Source organism: Ranitomeya variabilis, chromosome 7 (assembly GCF_051348905.1).
Source record: "Ranitomeya variabilis isolate aRanVar5 chromosome 7, aRanVar5.hap1, whole genome shotgun sequence".
Lineage (NCBI taxonomy): Eukaryota > Metazoa > Chordata > Amphibia > Anura > Dendrobatidae > Ranitomeya > Ranitomeya variabilis.
In genome coordinates this window covers 151,660,121-151,682,357 of record NC_135238.1, presented here as the reverse complement: position 1 = coordinate 151,682,357, position 22,237 = coordinate 151,660,121, and the positions used below count along the sequence as shown (strand labels likewise).

The 22,237-nt window shown below is 44.9% G+C and overlaps 1 protein-coding gene across 9 annotated transcripts in view; it reads right to left on the bottom strand.

Annotated features, from left to right (window-relative positions):
* The window catches only part of STRADB (STE20 related adaptor beta), a 76,088-nt gene that overhangs the window by 35,886 nt on the left and 17,965 nt on the right, over positions 1-22,237 (bottom strand). For all 9 annotated transcript variants that reach the window (XR_013217726.1, XR_013217725.1, XR_013217721.1 and 6 more), the window contains exons 6-8: positions 20,494-20,602; positions 12,192-12,315; positions 3,738-3,909 (exon numbers count right to left, since the gene is read on the bottom strand). Coding sequence is in view for 2 of the 9 variants with exons in the window: in XM_077272074.1 (XP_077128189.1) it covers positions 3,738-3,909; positions 12,192-12,315; positions 20,494-20,602 (405 nt within the window). In the remaining 7 variants the exon portion in view is untranslated. The remainder of the gene's footprint in view (positions 1-3,737; positions 3,910-12,191; positions 12,316-20,493; positions 20,603-22,237) is intronic.

Below are 22,237 nucleotides of genomic sequence, written 5' to 3'. Positions count from 1 at the left end.
TTACTTGTTAATAGAATTTGATTCTTGATTCTATGCCTTTCATGAATTGGAGAATAGATGACCACAAGCTTCTTAATTCACTATAGAGAACATGAAGGGGTAAAGTTTCAAACAGGTGTTTTTCAAACTGCAAAAGGGACTTCTTATGGCTTGCTTTCAAAAATAGGTCATCAATACCAGATTAGTGAGGTGTGACACCCAGCACCCCTGCTGATCAGCTCCTGGTGCCAGCCAAATGTGATCAGTTGTGGCGCCGGACAGCACAGCTCCATCAACTCTACAGCAGTCTCAGCCAGGTACTGCAGATCCGCCCCTATTCATTCGAATAGGGGCAGATGTGCAGTACCCGGCCGTGCCTACTACATAGTTGACTATATTGAGCTGTGCTGTTCCGCTCCAGTACTGATCACATCTGGTCACCGCCGGCAGCGGGAACAGATGATCAGCAGGCATACCAGGTGTCACACCCCACTATTCTGATATTGATGATCTATCCTAAGCACAGTTACATACATAGTTACATAGTTATTAAGGTTGAAGGAAGACTGTAAGTCCATCTAGTTCAACCCATAGCCTAACCTAACATGCCCTAACATGTTGATCCAGGGGAAGGCAAAAAAAACCCATGTGGCAAAGAGTAACTCCACCATGGGGAAAAAAATTCCTTCCCGACTCCACATACGGCAATCAGACTAGTTCCCTGGATCAACGCCTGCAGTGCTAGACAGCCCACTTTTCCACCAGCCCTAAAGAGAATGAATGGATCAGTGGTCAAGCATCTCACTTGCCACTCCATTTTATAATGAGGATAACAGTTACCAGTTGGGTATAAAAATGTACCTATCCACTGATCATATGTGGATAGGTGATAATAAAAGGGGCTGTCCAGTGAAACAAGTTATTTCAAACTGCAACAATAAACCAAATCGGAAAGGAGCTGTATTTAAAGGAATTTTGTGATCGATCTCACAGACACAATATTAAACCAATGCACATACAGTAGATTAGATGCATTCTTGGAAATCCTCAGCTGTGAGAAATAATATACACTGTGTTCCAAATTATTATGCAAATGACATTTTTCTCTGATTTTCCTAAATGGTCGGTGCAAATGAGAGTCAGTCTAATAAAAGTCATCACCCGTAGATTATACATCGAATTTTATTGAAGAAACCTCCCAATGATAACAGTATAATCTCCAAAATGAATAAAAACTCAGAATGCACTGTTCCAAATTATTAGGCACAGTAGAATTTCTAAACATTTGATAGGTTTTAAAGAACTGAAAATGCTCATTTGTGGAATTTGCAGCATTAGGTCACATTCACTGAACAAAAAGCTATTTAACTCCAAAACCTCCTAACAGGCCAAGTTACATGTTACCATAGGAGCCTTCTTTTCTTTGATATCACCTTCACAATTTCTGCATCCATTGAGTTTCTGCTTGTATTTCTTTGCATGAAGTCAGAATAGCCGCCCAGAGCTGCTGTTTTGATGTGTACGGCCTCCCACCCTCATAGATCTTTTGCTTGATGATTCTCCAAAGGTTCTCTATAGGGTTGAGGACAGGGGAAGATGGTGGCCACACCATGAGTTTATCTCCTTTTATGCCCATAGCAGCCAATGACTCAGAGGGATTCTTTGCAGCATGAGATGGTGCATTGTCAGCATGAAGATGATTTTGCTCCTGAAGGCACGGTTCTGCTTTTTAGACCATGGAGGAAAATTGTCAGTCAGAAACTCTTTATACTTTGCAGAGGTCATTTTCACACCTTCAGGAACCTTAAAGGGCCCTACCAGCTGTTTCCCCATGATTCCGGCCCAAAACATGACTCCTCCACCTCCTTGCTGTTGTTGCAGCCTTGTTGGGACATGGTGGCCATCCAACAACCATCCACTACTCCATCCATTTGGACCATCCAGGGTTGCTCAACACTTATCAGTAAACAAGAATGTTTGGAAATTAGTCTTCATGTATGTGTGGGTCCAATGCAACCATTTCTGCTTGTGAACACTGTTTAAGGGTAGCCGAATAGTAGGTTTATGCACCACAGCAAGTCTTTGAAGGAGCCTACACCTTGAGGTTCGAGGGACTCCAGAGGCACCAGCAGCTTTAAATATCTGTTTGCTGCTTTGCAATGGCTTTTTAGCAGCTGCTCTCTTTATCCGATGAACTTGCCTGGCAGAAATCTTCCTCATTATGCCTTTATCAGCACAAAGACATCTGTGCGCAAATACAGCCACAAATCTCTTAACAGTACGATGATCACGCTTAAGTTTTCGGGAAATTTCTAATGTTTTCGTCCCTTGACCAAGGCATTGCACTATTTGATGCTTTTCAGCAGCAGAGAGATCCTTTTTCTTTCCCATGTTACTTGAAAACTGTGACCTGCTTAATAATGTGGAACATCATTTTTAAGAAGTTTTCCTTTATTTAGAATCACCTGGAAAACTAATTATCACGTGTTTAAGATTGATTTCAGTGATCCATTGAGCCCTGAGACACAACACCATCCATGAGTTTATTTGAAAAACAAAACAATTAAATCTTTATCACACTTAAATCCAGTTTTCATAATAATTTGGAACACAGTGTAGTGTAGTGAGAGATAGGGGAAGTTTTTCACAGTGCTATAAAAGACATGTAATTTTACCAAGCCAGTGTCTCAGAGTCCCGGATGTATACTGGTCTTGGGTAGTCAGACACTCTCCCCTACTTTTGTACTAACGTGAGCACCTCTGGTCATTACGAGAGCAGAGTGAGTGTCTTAGGATATATAAGTACAGTCTACATATGGCAGTCCGAGAAGGGATATCCAAAAATCCCAAGGCACCAGAAGATAATCGTTAAAATGTTAGATCTTTATTCCACTGTATTAAAAAAATCACAGCAATAGGAAGATAAGACAACGTTTCAGCCATATCTGGCCCTTCTCAAGCCTCAAAATCCAGCTATCTGAAAATGGATGCTGGCATCTTAGGCAAAAGATAAGAAGAATTAGAACTGTCAAATCCATCACAAAAACCGTCAGCAGTTAAGCATTCCACAGCGGTAAGTGCCTTTATAGTGCTGTTGTGAGTTATCCTTTTTATAGTAGTGATTAGGAAATTTACAAAAAAATAAGAAAAAAACACATATTATGTATTGTAAATGTCCTAAATTATCGCTCCACTTTCCGAAACAACACCTGCATCATTGATTTTACAGCTCACACTGTGCTAGAGTCCAGAGATCAAGTCCAATAAACTTGTGATATGACAGGTTAGAATTAGAAGACAACATATGAAATAAAGGTAATATAAGAAGATAAGCCAAGTAAATCTCTTTTCTAAAGAACTGATTTATTGTGCTTTGGCACATCATATGTTTTATCTTAATTCCAACTAACTGCTTCTTGTTTTCACAGCTGGAAATATTACCAATAATATAGGGGAAATATTAAAAATTGAAAATACCAGTGGATAATACCTATTAATGGATAACTGAACTGATGGTAACAAATTGAGGACTCTCAATTTTCAATATTTTCTATCTACTAGCTAACACGGTACAAAGATATATTTTTCCTGCAACACTACAAGGGACAGACACCCACCCAAACGTACTGGTCTGTGGCATTATTAGGAAGCTCACTGGTGCAGGTAAGGGTGCGGCACATCCAGCAGGGAGTGGAATGTAAGAATTGTCTTGTATATAGTAATAGTACATATGTGACTGTTCATAGGAATATACTGACCTGTCTCAGTAGCTCAGGACTCAACCAAGGAAGCATTGCAGTGCTAAAATTAGGAAAATCATAGGCCACCTTGGCTCTTTCACCCCTTCTAACCATACTACAGAGGTGACCAAGTCCAGAAAGAGAAACAAGACCGTCTTCTGAGATGAGGATGTGACTGCCCTTCACACTCCTGGAAGACAATAATTTGGACACTTTCAGAGGAATTGCATTTAATTACTTATAAGACAATTGACCATTTAACCCGTAACACGTAATTCTAGACGTCAATCATTGCTAGAGAGTGCCCAGCAGAGGATGGTGACAAAAGGAATCAAAAGGCACCGGGACTTAGTAATTTTTTTTTTTTTAAATCTTAAAGGGAACCTGTCACCCCAACTGCCGAATCCACTGCACAGGTGAGGAAAAAGATGCGAACTCGGCTTCAGGAAAATGGCCGCTGCGATCTCCATCTGCGCACGCGCGGCATCCCGCGGCCATTTTCCTGAAGCCCCGGGCAGCAGAGCACTCCATCTGCGCACGCGCGGCCAGGGAAGATGGCCGCCCCCACCAATCACCAGGGGAATAGTGCACAACGCGCTCTTTTTCGTCACCTGTGCAGTGGATTCGGCAGTTGGGCATGCGCAAACCACTACGCCACCAACGGAAAAATAAGCAAGATCTGGGGGAAGAAACAGCGATGTCACCACACCCTTTTGACCAGACCAGCCTAATTGACAGGCGAAAACGGCGACTTTGGTAACGTATTTCGGCAGCATAGGTGGGGAATCAGGGTACACAAAATACACTATTGTAACGCACAGCTCAGGCCCTATTTAATGGTATTTTTATCTCATACGGAAAAATGGGGTGACAGGTTCCCTTTAAGGCTGGCGTCACACTCGGCGTAAGACAATACGGTCCGTATTTTACGGCCGTAGTACGGCCGAAATACGGTGAAATGTTCCCAAAATAGTGATCCGTAGTCAGGGTGTGTCAGCGTATTTTGCGCATGGCATCCTCCGTATGTAATCCGTATGGCATCCGTACTGCGAGATTTTCGCGCAGGCTTGCAAAACCGACATCTAATGGATTTATGTGCTCAAATGTTCATTAAAACATATATACAGTATGTATATATATATATATATATATATATATATATATATATATATATATATATTCTGTATTTATATTTCATTCAGCGCGATATCTGTGAACAGCCGGTAATTCAATTGCCGGCTTTTCATTTCTCCTTCACAAACCCGACAGGATATGAGACATGGTTTACATACAGTAAACCATCTCATATCCCCTTTTTTTTTGCATATTCCACACTACTAATGTTAGTAGTGTGTATGTGCAAAATTTCAGCGCTGTAGCTGCTAAAATAAAGGGTTAAATCGCGGAAAAAATTGGCGTGGGCTCCCGCGCAATTTTCTCCGCCAGAATGGTAAAGCCAGTGACTGAGGGCAGATATTAATAGCCTAGAGAGGGTCCATGGTTATTGGCCCCCCCTGGCTAAAAACATCTGCCCCCAGCCACCCCAGAAAAGGCACATCTGGAAGATGCGCCAATTCTGGCACTTGGCCACTCTCTTCCCACTCCCTGTAGCGGTGGGATATGGGGTAATGAAGGGTTAATGCCACCTTGCTATTGGAAGGTGACATTAAGCCAGATTAATAATGGAGAGGCGTCAATTATGTCACCTATCCATTATTAATCCAATTGTAGGAAAGGGTTAAAAAACACACACACACACACACACACACACACACATGATTAAAAAGGATTTTAATGAAATAAACACAGCGGTTGTTGTAATAATTTATTGTTCTCGCAATCCATTTGCAGGCCCTCACTTGGCAAAATAATTAACGCACAATATACATACCTTCCGATGTCAGATCACGTCCCACGAAGTAATCCATCTGAAGGGGTTAACTAATATTACAGGCAGAGCTGCGATAAACCACTCGCTCGTGCCTGTAATCCCCGGGTGCTGAAAGGAAAGCAGGATCTGTACTTACATTGAGTCGCGGTGATGCGCCCCTGCTGGATGTTCTCATGAACTGCAGCCTGGGAACTTTTTCCCACGCTCCAGGTCATATGAGGACATCCACCAGGGGGCGCATCACCGCGACTGAAGGAAATGTAGGTCAATGACCTACATTTCATTCATTCGCCGGGGAATTACAGGCACGGAGCACACCGCTGCATTTGCAGGGCTCCTGCCTGTAATATTAGTTAACCCCTTCAGATGGATTACCTCGTGGGACGAGACGGTTCACCAGAAGGTATGTATCTTGTGCGTTTATTATTTTTCCAAGCGAGGGTCTGCAAATGGATTGCGAGAACAATAAATTATTACAACAACCGCTGTGTTTATTTCATTAAAATCCTTTTTAATCATGTGTGTGTGTGTGTGTTTTTTAACCCTTTCCTACAATTGGATTAATAATGGATAGGTGACATAATTGACGCCTCTCCATTATTAATCTGGCTTAATGTCACCTTCCAATAGCAAGGTGGCATTAACCCTTCATTACCCCATATCCCACCGCTACAGGGAGTGGGAAGAGAGTGGCCAAGTGCCAGAATAGGCGCATCTTCCAGATGTGCCTTTTCTGGGGTGGCTGGGGGCAGATGTTTTTAGCCACGGGGGGGCCAATAACCATGGACCCTCTCTAGGCTATTAATATCTGCCCTCAGTCACTGGCTTTACCACTCTGGCGGAGAAAATTGCGCGGGAGCCCACGCCAATTTTTTCCGCCATTTAACCCTTTATTTTAGCAGCTACAGCGCCCAAATTTTGCATACACACACTACTAACATTAGTAGTGTGGAATATGCAAAAAAAATGGGGATATGAGATGGTTTACTGTATGTAAACCATGTCTCATATCATGTCGGGTTTGTGAAGGAGAAGGAAAAAGCCGGCAATTGAATTACCGACTTTTCACTAACACCGCTGCGTATTTCTCGCAAGTCACACTGCAGGTCCGTGTGGAATCCGTATTTTTCTCGCCCCCATAGACTTTCATTGGCATATTATTTGCGCAATACGCTGACAAACGCAGCATGCTGCGATTTTGTACGGCCGTAGAAAGCCGTATAATACTGAACCGTAATATACGGCTAATAGGAGCAGCCCCATTGAGAATAATTGTGCCGTATGTAATGCGAGTTTTACGGACGTAGTTTCTGCGCTCTTACGTCCGTAAAACTCGCCAGTGTGACGCCGGCCTAAAGGGGATATCCGGGATTTAAAAAAAAAACAAAAAAAATTTACCTAAGCACTAACAGGCAGGTAATTGCAACTTACCTACCTGTTGTGCCCAGCGCCGTTCTCCCCCGGCACAAAGCGCTCCTGCCGGGGATTCAGCTGTCTTTGCTGACACGATGGGCTGGGACTTCCAAGGTCATTCTGACTGACAGCCGACTCCCCCAGTTAGGCAGTAGGGATCTGGCTGGCTATCAGAATGACCTCAGAAGTCCCGTCCCGTCTACACAGTGGACCAGAAAAGAAGCCTCCGCTCTGTAGAAGTGACATCAGCAGAGGTTTTTGAATCCCCGGCAGGAGCGCCTGTGACCGCACCAGACCCAGCAGGCAGGTAACCTGCGCAAACTTCAGATTTTTTTTTCTCTCCTTCGCCTCATTGGGGAACACCCACAGGATGTGGGTGTATGCTGCTGCCACTAGGAGGCTGACACTAAGTGAATACAAAAAGAGTTAGCTCCTCCTCCACAGTATACACCTACCACTAGCTTCGGGGACAGAACCAGTTCATGCTTAGTGTCCGTAGGAGGCACACGGGTCTGCTATTCAGACCATACTTCATTATTTTATTTTTTACCTTTTACTTTTGCATTTTTCTGCAAGGAACATAGGGGCTACGGATCTTTTCAAGGGTCCGATCTCCCCCAACCAACAACAGGCGGGAATGTGGAGTTTCGCCTCCACGTACCTCCTCCTGCACCGTACAATCTAGGCCTGAGCTATTTTAGAGGTGACGGTTCCCTCCAGGGGATCTCCCCACACCACCAACATACGGGAACATGGAGTGTCGCCTCCATGTACCCCCTTCTGAAGCCAGGCTACAGCCGGACAACTGCCCTGTTCCATCCTAGGGGAGTGAACCCTTAGGATACACAGAGGCGTCTATGGCGTCCGCGCAGCTCCCACTGCACCACCACTGATTGAACAGCGGTGATCGAAGGAGCTGGACGGTCCCTCTCCACCTCCCTGACAAAGGGACGGTGGATTGTGGGTTCCTGCACCGTCCATATCGCAGCCCTGACCTGCAGGCAGAGCGACAGCTCTGCGTTCCCCTTCAGCAGTGCTCCAGTGGTGAGTTTCGGCGTCCGGAGGGCTCGTGCAGCATGTCGCGATTCGGGATTCTTTTTCCGGTTGTGCACCCGTAATTTACTCCCCGGCTTCACCCTGTGCTAGGCCGCAATCCAGTAGCTCCGCCCAAAAGCGCGGATCGCACCTGCGGGTCCGCCCCACCCGCTTGGCGCTTCTCACTCCATGCGAGAGAGCTTTCTTTGAATCACGATGGCCATCTTGAGAGACTAGGTGACGGGGCTCCAGGACCAGTGTTCCCCACAGGAGGAACGCAGTTCCCGCAAGCCGCCATATTACAGCATTTCCCTACATAGGAGGACGACCGCTCTCAGGGGCACAGGACCTGAGTAAGTGTTGCATGGCCACATACTCACAGGCTCCCCCTTGTTAGGCAAAGTACGCTGCTGCACACATACTGCTTTTGCAGAGCTGCGCTGCCTTAGAGCTGCGCTGTTAGATACCTCTAGCCTTCCACTGCAGTATACATTGACATTTCTGCCCATATTCAAGGGTACAGCATGTCTCTTCCTAAGGCATCCAAGAGGGTTAATAAAACACACACAGTGTTCTTCAACTCATGTACCTCCTGTCAGGCTGCATTACCGCAGGGACAAACTACTCCGCTATGTGAAACTTGTAACTAACCCCGAAAGCGCTCAGGAGCCCTCCATCGCTACCGATCCCAGTGTGGCTAGCCCCCCTGAGTGGGTTTCGTCACTGTCGAAGTCCATGGCTTTCTTAACTGAGTCCCTTCATGATCCTTCCAGGACTGGGGGCATTAATCTGCCTGTTTTAGAGGGTTCCCCTACATCTCGGGAACCGTTGGCCTGCTGGGGCTGTTCTCAGGAAAAGGAGATACAGGCACCTAGGAAACGGAACCATACTACGTCTTCCGGGCCTTCTGGCGCCTCGGCATCCTTTGGCTCCATTTCTCCTTCCTTCAAGGGAAATCCTTTCTCCGGTCCATTGACTGGTGGTCACTACCGATGCCTGCCTTCTAAGTTGAGGAGCTGTCTTTCGTCACCACACTGCTCAAGGGCGTTGATCACCTAGGGAGTCACACCTTCCCTTCAATGTCCTGGAAATTCAGCTGTCCCTACGGCGGTTCCATCATCTCCTAGCGGGCCGCACCCAACAAATTCAATCGGACAATGCCATGGCTGTGGCCTACATCAATCATCAGGATGGCACCTGCAGCAGGGCAGCAATGTGCGAGGCGGAACATATCCTTTGCTGCAACCACACGGTCATCTCGGCCGTTCCCATCCCGGGCGTGGAAAACTGGGAGGCAGACTTCCTCACCTGTCAAGGCCTTGCCACAGGAGAGTGGTCTCTCCATCCGGAGGTTTTCCAGCAGATCTGCCATTGCTGTGTGACCCCGGACGTGGACCTGATGGCATCAAGGTTAAATAGCAAGGTGCCAGAGTTTGTAGCTCGGTCCTGGGATCTGAGAACCATAGGGGTGGACGCGCTGGTCCTTCCGTGGAGTCCGTTTCGTCTTCCTTATATGTTTCCCCTGCTGCCGTTGCTTCCGAGGGTCATCAGGAAGATCAAAACGGAGGTGGTCCTGGTGATCTTAGTTGCCCCAGACTGGCCACGCCGGGCGGGGCATGGTACTCAGAATTAGTGCAACTCGTCGTCGACATCACCTGGCTACCAGATCGACCAGACCTGCTCTCCCAGGGCCCGATTTGCCACCAGAACTCAGGGGCCCTGTGTTTGATGGCTTGGCCATTGAATCCTGGGTCCTAACCCAAGCTGGTTTCTCCCAAGAGGTGATTTCCACCATAATTAATGCTCAGAAGCCTGTTTCGGTATGCATCTATCATCGCACCTGGAAAGCCTTTTTTGCTTGGTGTAGAGACCACGGTCGGCCTCCGCTGGTTTTCTCCATTCCTACTATTTTGGAATTTCTTCAGTCCGTTCTGGACTCGGGCCTAGCCCTGAGCTCCCTCAAGGGGCAGGTCTCTGCCTTGTCCGTCTTGTTTCAGCATAAGATCGCTTCCAAAAAGCAGGTGAGAACTTTCTTTCAGGGAGTCTCCCACGTGGAACCTCCCTATAGAGCGCCTCTAGATGCATGGGATCTTAATCTGGTCCTAAGTGTTCTACAGGAATCTCCCTTCGAACTGTTACAGGACGTCTCGCTAACCTATCTTTCATGGAAGGTCGCCTTCCTCGTCGCGGTAACATCAATCAGACAGGTTTCGAGGTTGGCTGCTGTGTTCTGCCGGGCTCCTTTTCTGATTTTTCGCTGGGACAAGGTGGTTCTCAGGCCGTCCCCGCCTTTACTACCAAAGGTCGTGTCTTCATTTCACCTTAAGGAGGACATTGTCCTACTACTCGCGTTTTGCCCGGCACCGGTGCACTGTGTGGAGAAAGCTCTTGACACTCTGGATCTCGTGAGAGCTCTCAGAAGGTATGTTTTAAGAACGGCGAAGAGCCACAGGAAGGTAAGCCGCTTCAAAGTTGACAATAGCCAGGTGGATTTATTCGGCTATTCAGGAAGCTTAGTGCGTCAGAGGCAAGCCTACTCCAGCAGGAATTAAGGCACACTCCACTCGGTCGATAGGCCTTTCTTGGGCCATTCGGTATCAAGCATCAGCGGAACAGGTTTGCATAGCTGCGACCTGGTCCAGCCTGCACACATTCTCGAAGCATTACAATGTCCACACTAAAGCTTCAGCAAATGCGGGCCTGGGCAGACGAATTCTACAGGCAGCAGTAGCGCATCTTTAGACAGTTGGTATCTGAGGTTTACTCTGTTGGGTTGTTTTTTTCCCACCCAGGGACTGTTTTGGTATGTCTGATGGTCCTGTGCCCACCAATGAGGCGAAGGAGAAACAGGGATTTGTGTGTACTCACCGTAAAATCCTTTTCTCCGAGCCTCTCATTGGGGGACACAGCACCCACCCTGTTGGCCTGATGGCTATGCTTGTTCTTTGGTTTGACATGTTGTACCTGTGTTTTATGGTTATGATCTCCTACTGCTTGGTCACTGAACTGGTTCAGGCTGGAGACAGTGGTAGGTGTATACTGTGGAGGAGGAGCTAACCCTTTTTGTATTCACTTAGTGTCAGCCTCCTAGTGGCAACAGCATACACCCATGGCCCTGTGTCCCCCAATGAGCGGCTCGGAGCAAAGGATTTTATGGTGAGTACACAATAATCCCTGTTTTCACCACTAAAATAATTTAAAAAACTGGACAGGTTTGGTATCGCTGTAATCGTATTGATGAGGAGAATCATACTGCATGGTCATTTTTACCACAAAATCTACACCGTAAAAACAATTCTCAAAAAACAATGTCAGAAGGTTTTGGGGTTTTTTTTTGTTTTTTTTTACACAATTTCACTAGACTTGGAATTTTTGTTCCCCTTTTCGAGTACACAATGTTGTATAATGAATGGTGTCATTCAAAAGTCAAAAACCAACCTTCATATGCACAGAAAAATAAAAAAAGTTATGGCTGTGGGAAGAAGATGAGTAAAAAAGGAAACGAAAAAACGAAAATGAGCTGCAGCATGAAGGGGTTAAACCAAAATGTCTTGGTCTCATCATCTGAGCATGGCTGATAGGATTAGTACAGTTTCATTAAATTAGTGATGTGTGTTAAAGAAAACAATGCATGACCAATGTGTAAAATTGAACAATACCAACCTACAAAATGCTCTGCTAAATTCTTAGGTAAATTATTCCCGACCAATTCAACTTCCCCCACGGTTCTGACATTTGCAATTCTGTATTTTTTCATGAACCCAAAAACTTTTTTGTTCAAAATAGTCACTATTTTTTCCAGACAAAAAAATCTTTTTCTGCTAAATAATTTGATAATTTACCCTTTTTTTTTCAAAAATGTTTTATGGCTTCACATACATCTTACATTGGTGGCCTCACACCTTGTATTGTTCATGATTGTATGGTGGAAACGAAGCTGAACTTTGGGATCCTGAAAAATGCAGCAAGAAAAGAAGCAGAAAAGAGGCAGAAAAGCTTGCTTTTTATCTGCAGCTTTTTTACTGCCAACAGATCAGGTATTCCTGCAGAAAAAAAGCAGCACAGAAGCAACATGTGAACACAGCCTAAGACAGTGTGTGCTTTAAGTAAAATACAATACTCTTTTTTCCTACCTGTGAATATATCCGTTCTGGTGCAAATAATTTAACCCTTTTAATGTTTCAAACAAAATGTTTCCAATTAAGCGTTCACTCATGCCTTCCGGATAATATGTCTTCACGAGATTGCTGGCGGAGCCTACGATACATAAGAATGATTGACAAAATATATTCTACAAATCTTCTGTAGGCAGAATACAAACTTGTACACCTACATATTCGAAAACTGCCAGGTGAAAGTAACTGGTTATCACCACTTTAGAGAAGGCCTTTCACCAAGTTTTTCATGTTGATCTGGACACAGGATGTAATAGTGGTTGCAGTTCTTTCCCCAAAATTATTGTAGCTTACAGGGGGTGTGGTTGCAATGGAGTGCGGATCTGCGGCATGCACCACCTCCGGAGGCCAATTTCCCGAAGTCAACCATGGTGAAAACGTTGAAAAGTGCGGGGACTCAGGAGCCCGCTGCAGCCTCACAACACTGCACACCCACTCCTCCCCCTGCAGCATTGCCCCACTCCTAACATCTTCCTGCCGCAGCGATCCTGCCTCCTGAGACACCGCTCCAATGCAGAAGCCGCCCTCCCCCTTTCCCAGTAAGCTACCATAAAAGAGGACTAGAAGACGGACCACCATTTTATTAAAAGCATTTTTTTCCTATTTTCCTCTCCAAAATTTGCGGTGCGTCTTATTGTCCAGTGTGTCTTACAGTCCGCAAAACACGGACATTTTGCAAGTCCATTGCGGAAATATTAGCAATTAATCCATTTGATACTTAATGAGCTAACTTTTTTTTAGTCCAAGTGAGTGTCATCAGTTTTCTCTGGAGGCGTATACCGTAAATGGCCCACCCTGTAGATGTGGGGCCATTATACTGTATGCATCATCGTGTGGGGCCATTATACAGTATGGAGCATCATTTGGGGCCATTATATTGTATAAATCATGTGGGGCAATTATACTGTATGCATCATGTGGGGCCATTATATGGTATGCATCACGTGGGGCCATTACATGGTATGCATCATGTTGGGCCATTATACTGTATGCATCATGTGGGGCCATTATACTGTATGCATCATGTGGGGCCATTATACTATATGCACCATCATGTGGGGCCATTATACAGTATGCATCATCATTTGGGGCCATTGTACGATATGCATCACCATGTGGGGCCATTATACTGTATGCAGCATCATGTGGGGCCATTATACTGTATGCAGCATCATGTGGGGCCATTATACAGTATGGAGCACTATGTGTGGCCATTTTACAGTATGGAGCATCATATATGGCCATTATACTGTATGCAGCATCATGTGGGGCCATTATACGGTATGGCGTACTATGTGTGGCCATTATGCAGTATGGCGCATCGTATGTGGCCATTATACAGTATGGAGCATCATGTGTGGCAATTATACAGTATTGAGCATCATATATGGCCATTATACTGTATGCAGCATCATGTGGGGCCATTATACGGTATGGAGCACTATGTGTGGCCATTATACAGTATGGAGCATCATATGTGGCCATTATACAGTATAAAGCATCATATGTGGCCATTATACAGTAGGCAGCATCATGTGGGGCCATTATACAGTATGGAGCACTATGTAGGGCCCATTACACTCTATGGAGCACTATGTGAGGCCCATTACACTGTATGGAGGAATGTGTGTATTTAGTTTGACATCCCATGCTTAAAGGGTTATTCTCATCAAGATAAAGGGTTACAATTGCAAACAAACAACTTGGCAATTTTACTTTTGAACACAAATCCCCTTCATTCTCAAGAACAGACCTCCACTGCAATTGGTGGCTAGTATCTTTGGCTTGGAGTGCAGCGCTTACAAGCTCTTTGCTATTGATGCTATAGGGTGCTAATGTAGGAGTTTTTCTAATCTAAAACCTCAGTATTCCGGTTAAATTGCGGTGTTGGCACTTTGCGATAAATAAGTGGGTTTTAGATTGCAGCTTGGGCACTCGGTCTCTAAAAAGTTTGCCATCACTGGTATAGAACATAACCCCCAGTACACAGATTAGTATATGGCTCATATATAACAGACCTGGGCAAAATGTGGAAATCGGACCGGGCTTATCTGTGATAGCTAAACACCCGAAAACACTGGTCTGCAGGTTGCACCATACAGCCGACCTGCATTCAGATTTCATTGTCATCTGCATCTTCAGGATGCACAAAGCGGTGAATATAATGGTGGAGGACAGAACCACCGACTCCCTCCACCAGTCACAGCATGTGTGACTGAGACAGCAGACACAATGATGTCACTACATCACTTCTGCTGTGCGGAGAGTCAGTGCACACAGCAGAGACCGGAGCAGAGCGCCACGGGATGGGAGAGAGGTATGGTTTTTTTTGTGTGTGTGATTTGTTCCTGCATATAGAGGATATACAGTACAGACCAAAAGTTTGGACACGCCTTCTCATTTAAAGATTTTTCTGTATTTTCATGACGATCAAGAGAATGCCAAGTGTGTGCAAAGCAGTCATCAAAGCAAAAGGTGGCTACTTTGAAGAACCTAGAATTTAAGACATATTTTCAGTTGTTTCACACTTTTTTGTTTAGTATATAATTCCACATGTTAATTCATAGTTTTGATGCCTTCAGTGTGAATGTGCAATTTTCATAGTCATGAAAATACAGAAAAATCTTTAAATGAGAAGGTGTGTCCAAACTTTTGGTCTGTACTGTATGGTGGCTCATACTGTATATAGGGGGCTCTGTGGGAAATCATGGTGTATATAGGAGACTCTGTGAGGGCTCCTGCTGTGTATAAGAAACTCTGAGGGCTCCTGCTCTATATAGGGGGCTCTGTGAGGGCTTCTGCTGTATATAGGGGCTCTTTGAGGGCTCCTGCTGTATATAGGGGCTCTTTGAGGGCTCCTGCTGTACATAGGGGGCTCTGTGGGGGGCTCCTGCTCTATATAGGGGGCTCTGTGAGGGCTTCTACTACATACTTCTACTGCATATAGGGGGCTCTTTGAGGGCTCCGGCTGTATATAGGGGGCTCTGTGAGGGCTCCGGCTGTATATAGGGGGCTCTGTGAGGGCTACTGCTCTATATGGGGGCTCTGTGAGGGCTACTGTTCTATATAAGAGATTCTGTGAGGGCTCCTGCTGTATATATTGAGGCTCTGTGAGTGCTACTGCTGTATACTAGGGGCTCTGTGAGGGCTCCTGTTGTATATAGGGGGCTCTGTGAGGGCTCATACTGTATATAGGAGGCTATGTGGGGGCACATATTGTAAATAGGGAGAGCTGTGTGGGGGCTCTCCCTGTAGTCTTTTACAGGATACTATTGTATGGAATAATGCAGTCTACCAAACTATTCCATACTTTTATTTGTAGTATACTATCAGATACTAGACATATAATGTAATATAATATATACATGGTTGGGCTCTGCCGGTTCCCACAGTAATCACATAACCACAAGGAGGCGCATCGCACACTTGCTGTCATGTGCCGCGTCTGCAGTATTCTATCCACTGACAGCGGACACACTAGTTGTCACCTGACTGCAAGTCTGACTGCGTGGGAACAGGAGAACCAAATCTTAACCAGGGCTTTGATAATGAGGGCAATCTGGCTTGTTGCTTGGGGCCAGATTGCTCTCATCATAAGCAGCATGCTGGGCAGGGAGGGGGCCAAGATACATTTCTTGCACAAGGGCCCAAAGCTGTCAGTGTCCACCACTGGCCAGACCAGTACGTACCTTCAGTCTCAGGAGATAGTGATCAAGGCCCTAATATTTGGAGGTTAGAAAGGGGAAGGCCCCAGTACCTCTGGAACTGAAGGTGCCTGTATTTTACCAGGGGAACATTCAACCAGTGAGTTCCCCCTATCTGGAAAGAAAGGAAGGTCACAAAAAGGTGGAAAGTGTGCTACTGAAGGGGGATAAGACATTACACCATTTTTCAGTGTGTCACCTGCCCCGACAATCCTGGCCTATTTCCAACTGTACCAGTCATAAATGGATTACTGAATTTATTTCTGATTTACTCTAATTTATTGCACAACTTGATATATACTGCACCACTCACATCTGCCAACCTGATACACTCTACACAACTCACATATGCCAACCTGATGTACTCTACACAACTCACATCTGCCAACCTGAAGCACTCTACACAACTCACATATGCCAACCTGATGCCCTCTACACAACTCACATATGCCAACCTGATACACTCTGCACAACTCACATATGCCAACCTGATGCCCTCTACACAACTCACATATGCCAACCTGATGTACTCTACACAACTCACATCTGCCAACCTGAGCACTCTACACAACTCACATCTGCCAACCTGAAGCACTCTACACAACTCACATATGCCAACCTGATGCCCTCTACACAACTCACATATGCCAACCTGATACACTCTGCACAACTCACATATGCCAACCTGATGCCCTCTACACAACTCACATATGCCAACCTGATGTACTCTACACAACTCACATCTGCCAACCTGAGCACTCTACACAACTCACATATGCCAACCTGATGTACTCTACACAACTCACATATGCCAACCTGATGTACTCTACACAACTCACATCTGCCAACCTGAGCACTCTACACAACTCACATATGCCAACCTGATGTACTCTACACAACTCACATATGCCAACCTGATGTACTCTACACAACTCACATCTGCCAACCTGAGCACTCTACACAACTCACATATGCCAACCTGAAGCACTCTACACAACTCACATATGCCAACCTGATGTACTCTACACAACTCACATCTGCCAACCTGAGCACTCTACACAACTCACATATGCCAACCTGAAGCACTCTACACAACTCACATATGCCAACCTGATGTACTCTACACAGCTCACATATGCCAACCTGATGTACTCTACACAACTCACATCTGCCAACCTGAAGCACTCTACACAACTCACATATGCCAACCTGATGTACTCTACACAACTCACATATGCCAACCTGATGTACTCTACACAACTCACATCTGCCAACCTGATACACTCTGCACAACTCACATCTGCCAACCTGAAGCACTCTACACAACTCACATCTGCCAACCTGAAGCACTCTACACAACTCACATATGCCAACCTGAAGCACTCTACACAACTCACATCTGCCAACCTGATGTACTCTACACAACTCACATATGCCAACCTGATGTACTCTACACAACTCACATCTGCCAACCTGATACACTCTGCACAACTCACATCTGCCAACCTGAAGCACTCTACACAACTCACATCTGCCAACCTGAAGCACTCTACACAACTCACATCTGCCAACCTGATGTACTCTACACAACTCACATATGCCAACCTGATGTACTCTACACAACTCACATATGCCAACCTGATGTACTCTACACAACTCACATCTGCCAACCTGATACACTCTGCACAACTCACATCTGCCAACCTGAAGCACTCTACACAACTCACATCTGCCAACCTGAAGCACTCTACACAACTCACATCTGCCAACCTGATGTACTCTACACAACTCACATATGCCAACCTGATGTACTCTACACAACTCACATATGCCAACCTGATGTACTCTACACAACTCACATCTGCCAACCTGATACACTCTGCACAACTCACATCTGCCAACCTGAAGCACTCTACACAACTCACATATGCCAACCTGAAGCACTCTACACAACTCACATATGCCAACCTGATGTACTCTACACAACTCACATATGCCAACCTGATGTACTCTACACAACTCACATCTGCCAACCTGATACACTCTGCACAACTCACATCTGCCAACCTGATACACTCTGCATAACTCACATGTGCCAACCTGATGTACCCTACACAACTCAAATATACCGACCTGATGTACACTACACAACTCACATATGCCAACCTGATTTACTCTACACAACTCACATATGCCAACCTGATGCCCTCTACACAACTCACATATGCCAACCTGATACCCTCTACACAACTCACATATGCCAACCTGATGCCCTCTACACAACTCACATATGCCAACCTGATACCCTCTACACAACTCACATATGCCAACCTGATGCCCTCTACACAACTCACATATGCCAACCTGATACCCTCTACACAACTCACATATGCCAACCTGATGCCCTCTACACAACTCACATCTGCCAACCTGATGTACTCTACACAACTCACATATGCCAACCTGATGTACTCTACACAACTCACATATGCCAACCTGATGTACTCTACACAACTCACATCTGCCAACCTGATACACTCTGCACAACTCACATCTGCCAACCTGAAGCACTCTACACAACTCACATATGCCAACCTGAAGCACTCTACACAACTCACATATGCCAACCTGATGTACTCTACACAACTCACATATGCCAACCTGATGTACTCTACACAACTCACATCTGCCAACCTGATACACTCTGCACAACTCACATCTGCCAACCTGATACACTCTGCATAACTCACATGTGCCAACCTGATGTACCCTACACAACTCAAATATACCGACCTGATGTACACTACACAACTCACATATGCCAACCTGATTTACTCTACACAACTCACATATGCCAACCTGATGCCCTCTACACAACTCACATATGCCAACCTGATACCCTCTACACAACTCACATATGCCAACCTGATGCCCTCTACACAACTCACATATGCCAACCTGATACCCTCTACACAACTCACATATGCCAACCTGATGCCCTCTACACAACTCACATATGCCAACCTGATACCCTCTACACAACTCACATAGTTAGGTCCATATATATTTGGACAGAGACAACATTTTTCTAATTTTGGTTATAAACATTACCACAATGAATTTTAAACAAAATAATTCAGATGCAGTTGAAGTTCAGACTTTCAGCTTTCATTTGAGGGTATCCACATTAAAATTGGATGAAGGGTTTAGGAGTTTCAGCTCCTTAACATGTGCCACCCTGTTTTTAAAGGGACCAAAAGTAATTGGACAATTGACTCCAAGGCTATTTCATGGACAGGTGTGGGCAATCCCTTCGTTATGTCATTCTCAATTAAGCAGATAAAAGGCCTGGAGTTGATTTGAGGTGTGGTGTTTGCATTTGGAAGGTTTTGCTGTGAAGTAAACATGCGGTCAAAGGAGCTCTCCATGCAGGTGAAACAAGCCATCCTTAAGCTGCGGAAACAGAAAAAACCCATCCGAGAAATTGCTACAATATTAGGAGTGGCAAAATCTACAGTTTGGTACATCCAGAGAAAGCAGCTCGATTGCAGCCAATTTCATGATCTAAAAGTCAAATAACGCTCCTTCCCTTCCGAGCTCTGCTGTGCACCCAAACAGTACTTTTCCAGCACCACCACCACATATGAAATATCAGCATACTAAGGGAAAATTGCACAACAAATTGTATGGTTCATTTTCCCGTTACCCTTGTGAAAATGAAAAATTTGGGGGTAAAGCAACATTTATTTGGGAAAAAGTTCCACAAGATAAATAGACATGCTGACATGCACATACCCTGGTAAATTGTGAAATTTTCATCAAAATTCCGATATTTTCACAAATAACCACAAAAAATATCAACCTAAATTTATCACTAACATAAAGTACAATGTGTTACAAAAAAACAATCTTAGAATCACTGGGATACATTGAAGTGTTCCAGAGCTATTACCACGTAAAGTGACTGGCCAGAATTGTAAAAATTTGACCTGGTCAGAAAGGTGAAAACAAGCTGAGGGTGAAGGGGTTAGTGATAATAGAAAAAAATGGAGTCCAGCTCAACAGGGCTGGATTTTCCTTTTACTTTTTAAAAGAAAATATAGTGCATACAAAAGAAAAATGTACATGGTCGACATGACCCAGTCGACGCGTTTCGACTGCACTAAGCAGTCTTACTCATGAGTCGTACCACAGTTTCGTGGACATAATTTGTGTACTGTATTTGTACCATTAGTCTGAAAACATACCATTCATAAAAAAAATGCCTTGGTCGTTAGTGGGAAAAGTTAAACTTGTATTTATCTTCTTCAAAAGCCAGTAAACTACATCTATAACACAACAGTGAGAATTTTCCATGGGAAACATCATTGGTGTTAGGAGAAATATCTTTTCCTGGATGTCCCCTCTACATGAGCATTCTAATTTATATACAGTACATACATGAATAATTGTTGTAGTATTGACATTACTAAGAAAATATATGAGAATGAAAATGAACATGAAGTCTACACATACTGTGACTTTTCTTTGTAGAATAGAAATATGATGCAACTCACCATATGCCATAAAAGGGTTAATCACCCAAAGCCATGTTCCAACAGTAAACATTTTCCAAGAAACCATAACGTTACAATGCCGAAAAAATGATGACATGACAGCTTCTTTCTGAAATACAGGACACAGTGAATTATAATACACGCCATCTATGAGGAGTGGCAGTGCTGTACAAATACGGGGACGCATGGATAAACAGCAGAAAGAATAAACAGTCTGAACGTGTGCCAAATTTTAAGTGTCACATAGTTTCATAGCTTAAGGCTGTGTGCACACGTTGCGTTTTTTTTCGCGTTTTTTCACTATAAAAAGCTATAAAATGCATAAAAAAACGCATACATTATGCATCCCATCATTTAGAATGCATTCCGCAATTTTTGTGCACATGATGCGTCTTTTTCCGTGAAAAAAAATGCATTGCGGTAAAAAAACGCAGCATGTTCATTAATTTTGCGGATTTTTCGCGTTTTCCCCGCTATTTAATGAATTGGGAAGCTCCGGAAAAAAACGCATCAAAAACGCACAAAAAAAAGCGTCAAAGACGCATGCGGATTTCTTGCAGAAAATGTCCGGTTTTGCTCAGGAAATTTCTGCAAGAAATCCTGAACGTGTGCACATAGCCTTAAAGGGAAGGTACCGCGTTTGTAGATCATTAATAAATCACTGTAATGTAGCATAACATGCTGCTATAACCAAGTTTTAAATGCATGTGAAACAGATTTCGTGTGTTGTATGAGTTTAAAGAAGGCACTGGGGGCTGACATCTTGGTTTCACAGCAGTAGCAGGACACTATCAGTGTCATTTTACGGCACCCCATGGACATAGGAGATAATAGACCGGCGCTGACCCTATCTCTAACATTGCAGCAACATTAGCAGTGAGCTGGGCACGCCTCTGTGGGCTGCACAACTCACTGCTGTAGGTGTGGCTGGCTGCCATTTTATTATAGCCCAGTGCTCTCTGCCCAGCTCCACTTACTCTATCACAGGAGAGAAGTGCACTGGAGCTGGAGGATGGAGAGTGGGGAGTGCGGGAGTTTACCTCCATGCTCCTCTGTACTCCAGGCATTGCACATCCTGAGCAGACACCCTCTGCTCTCACACGCTTCCCTCCCTGTATGCTTCTCCTGCTCTGTCTCCGCCTCCTCATACACAGTCCCGGAGATCTCCTCCCTGTATGCTTCTCCTGCTCTGTCTCCGCCTCCTCATACACAGTCCCGGAGATCTCCGGTAAGCGGATTCACAGCCTGCAGAGAGGGAGCTCTCTCTCTCATCAGTCTTTCTCAGCCATACCAATGTATCTCTCCCCTCCCTCCACATTGCCTGGCCATTCACTGCAGACCTGGATATCCTTCTTATCTTACTGAGGGATGAGTCACAGACAGCTCTGCTCAGATAATACTGCTCCATACATAAACACCACATGTCTTCACTTTTCCTCCAGTCCACCTTGCTGCTGAGCCCACTGTGTTCTGCTCTTTTGTAAACTCTGTAGCTGTGTTTCTGATGCAGTAACTGCTGGTGATAGCAGATCACAGGGCAGTCACCCACAAAATGGCTCTGCCCTGTGATGCTACTCTTCATTCTGCCCCAGGGATATTAGACCACCCAAAAGGGGAGGGAAATGCTGATGTCAGCAGTTAATGCCCCAATTTTCCAGCTAACAGTAAAGCTGGTAAGTCTTACTATAGCTGCTTGAGGTCTAAAACGGAAAATGCTCCCCCTAGTGGTCAATATATATATTTG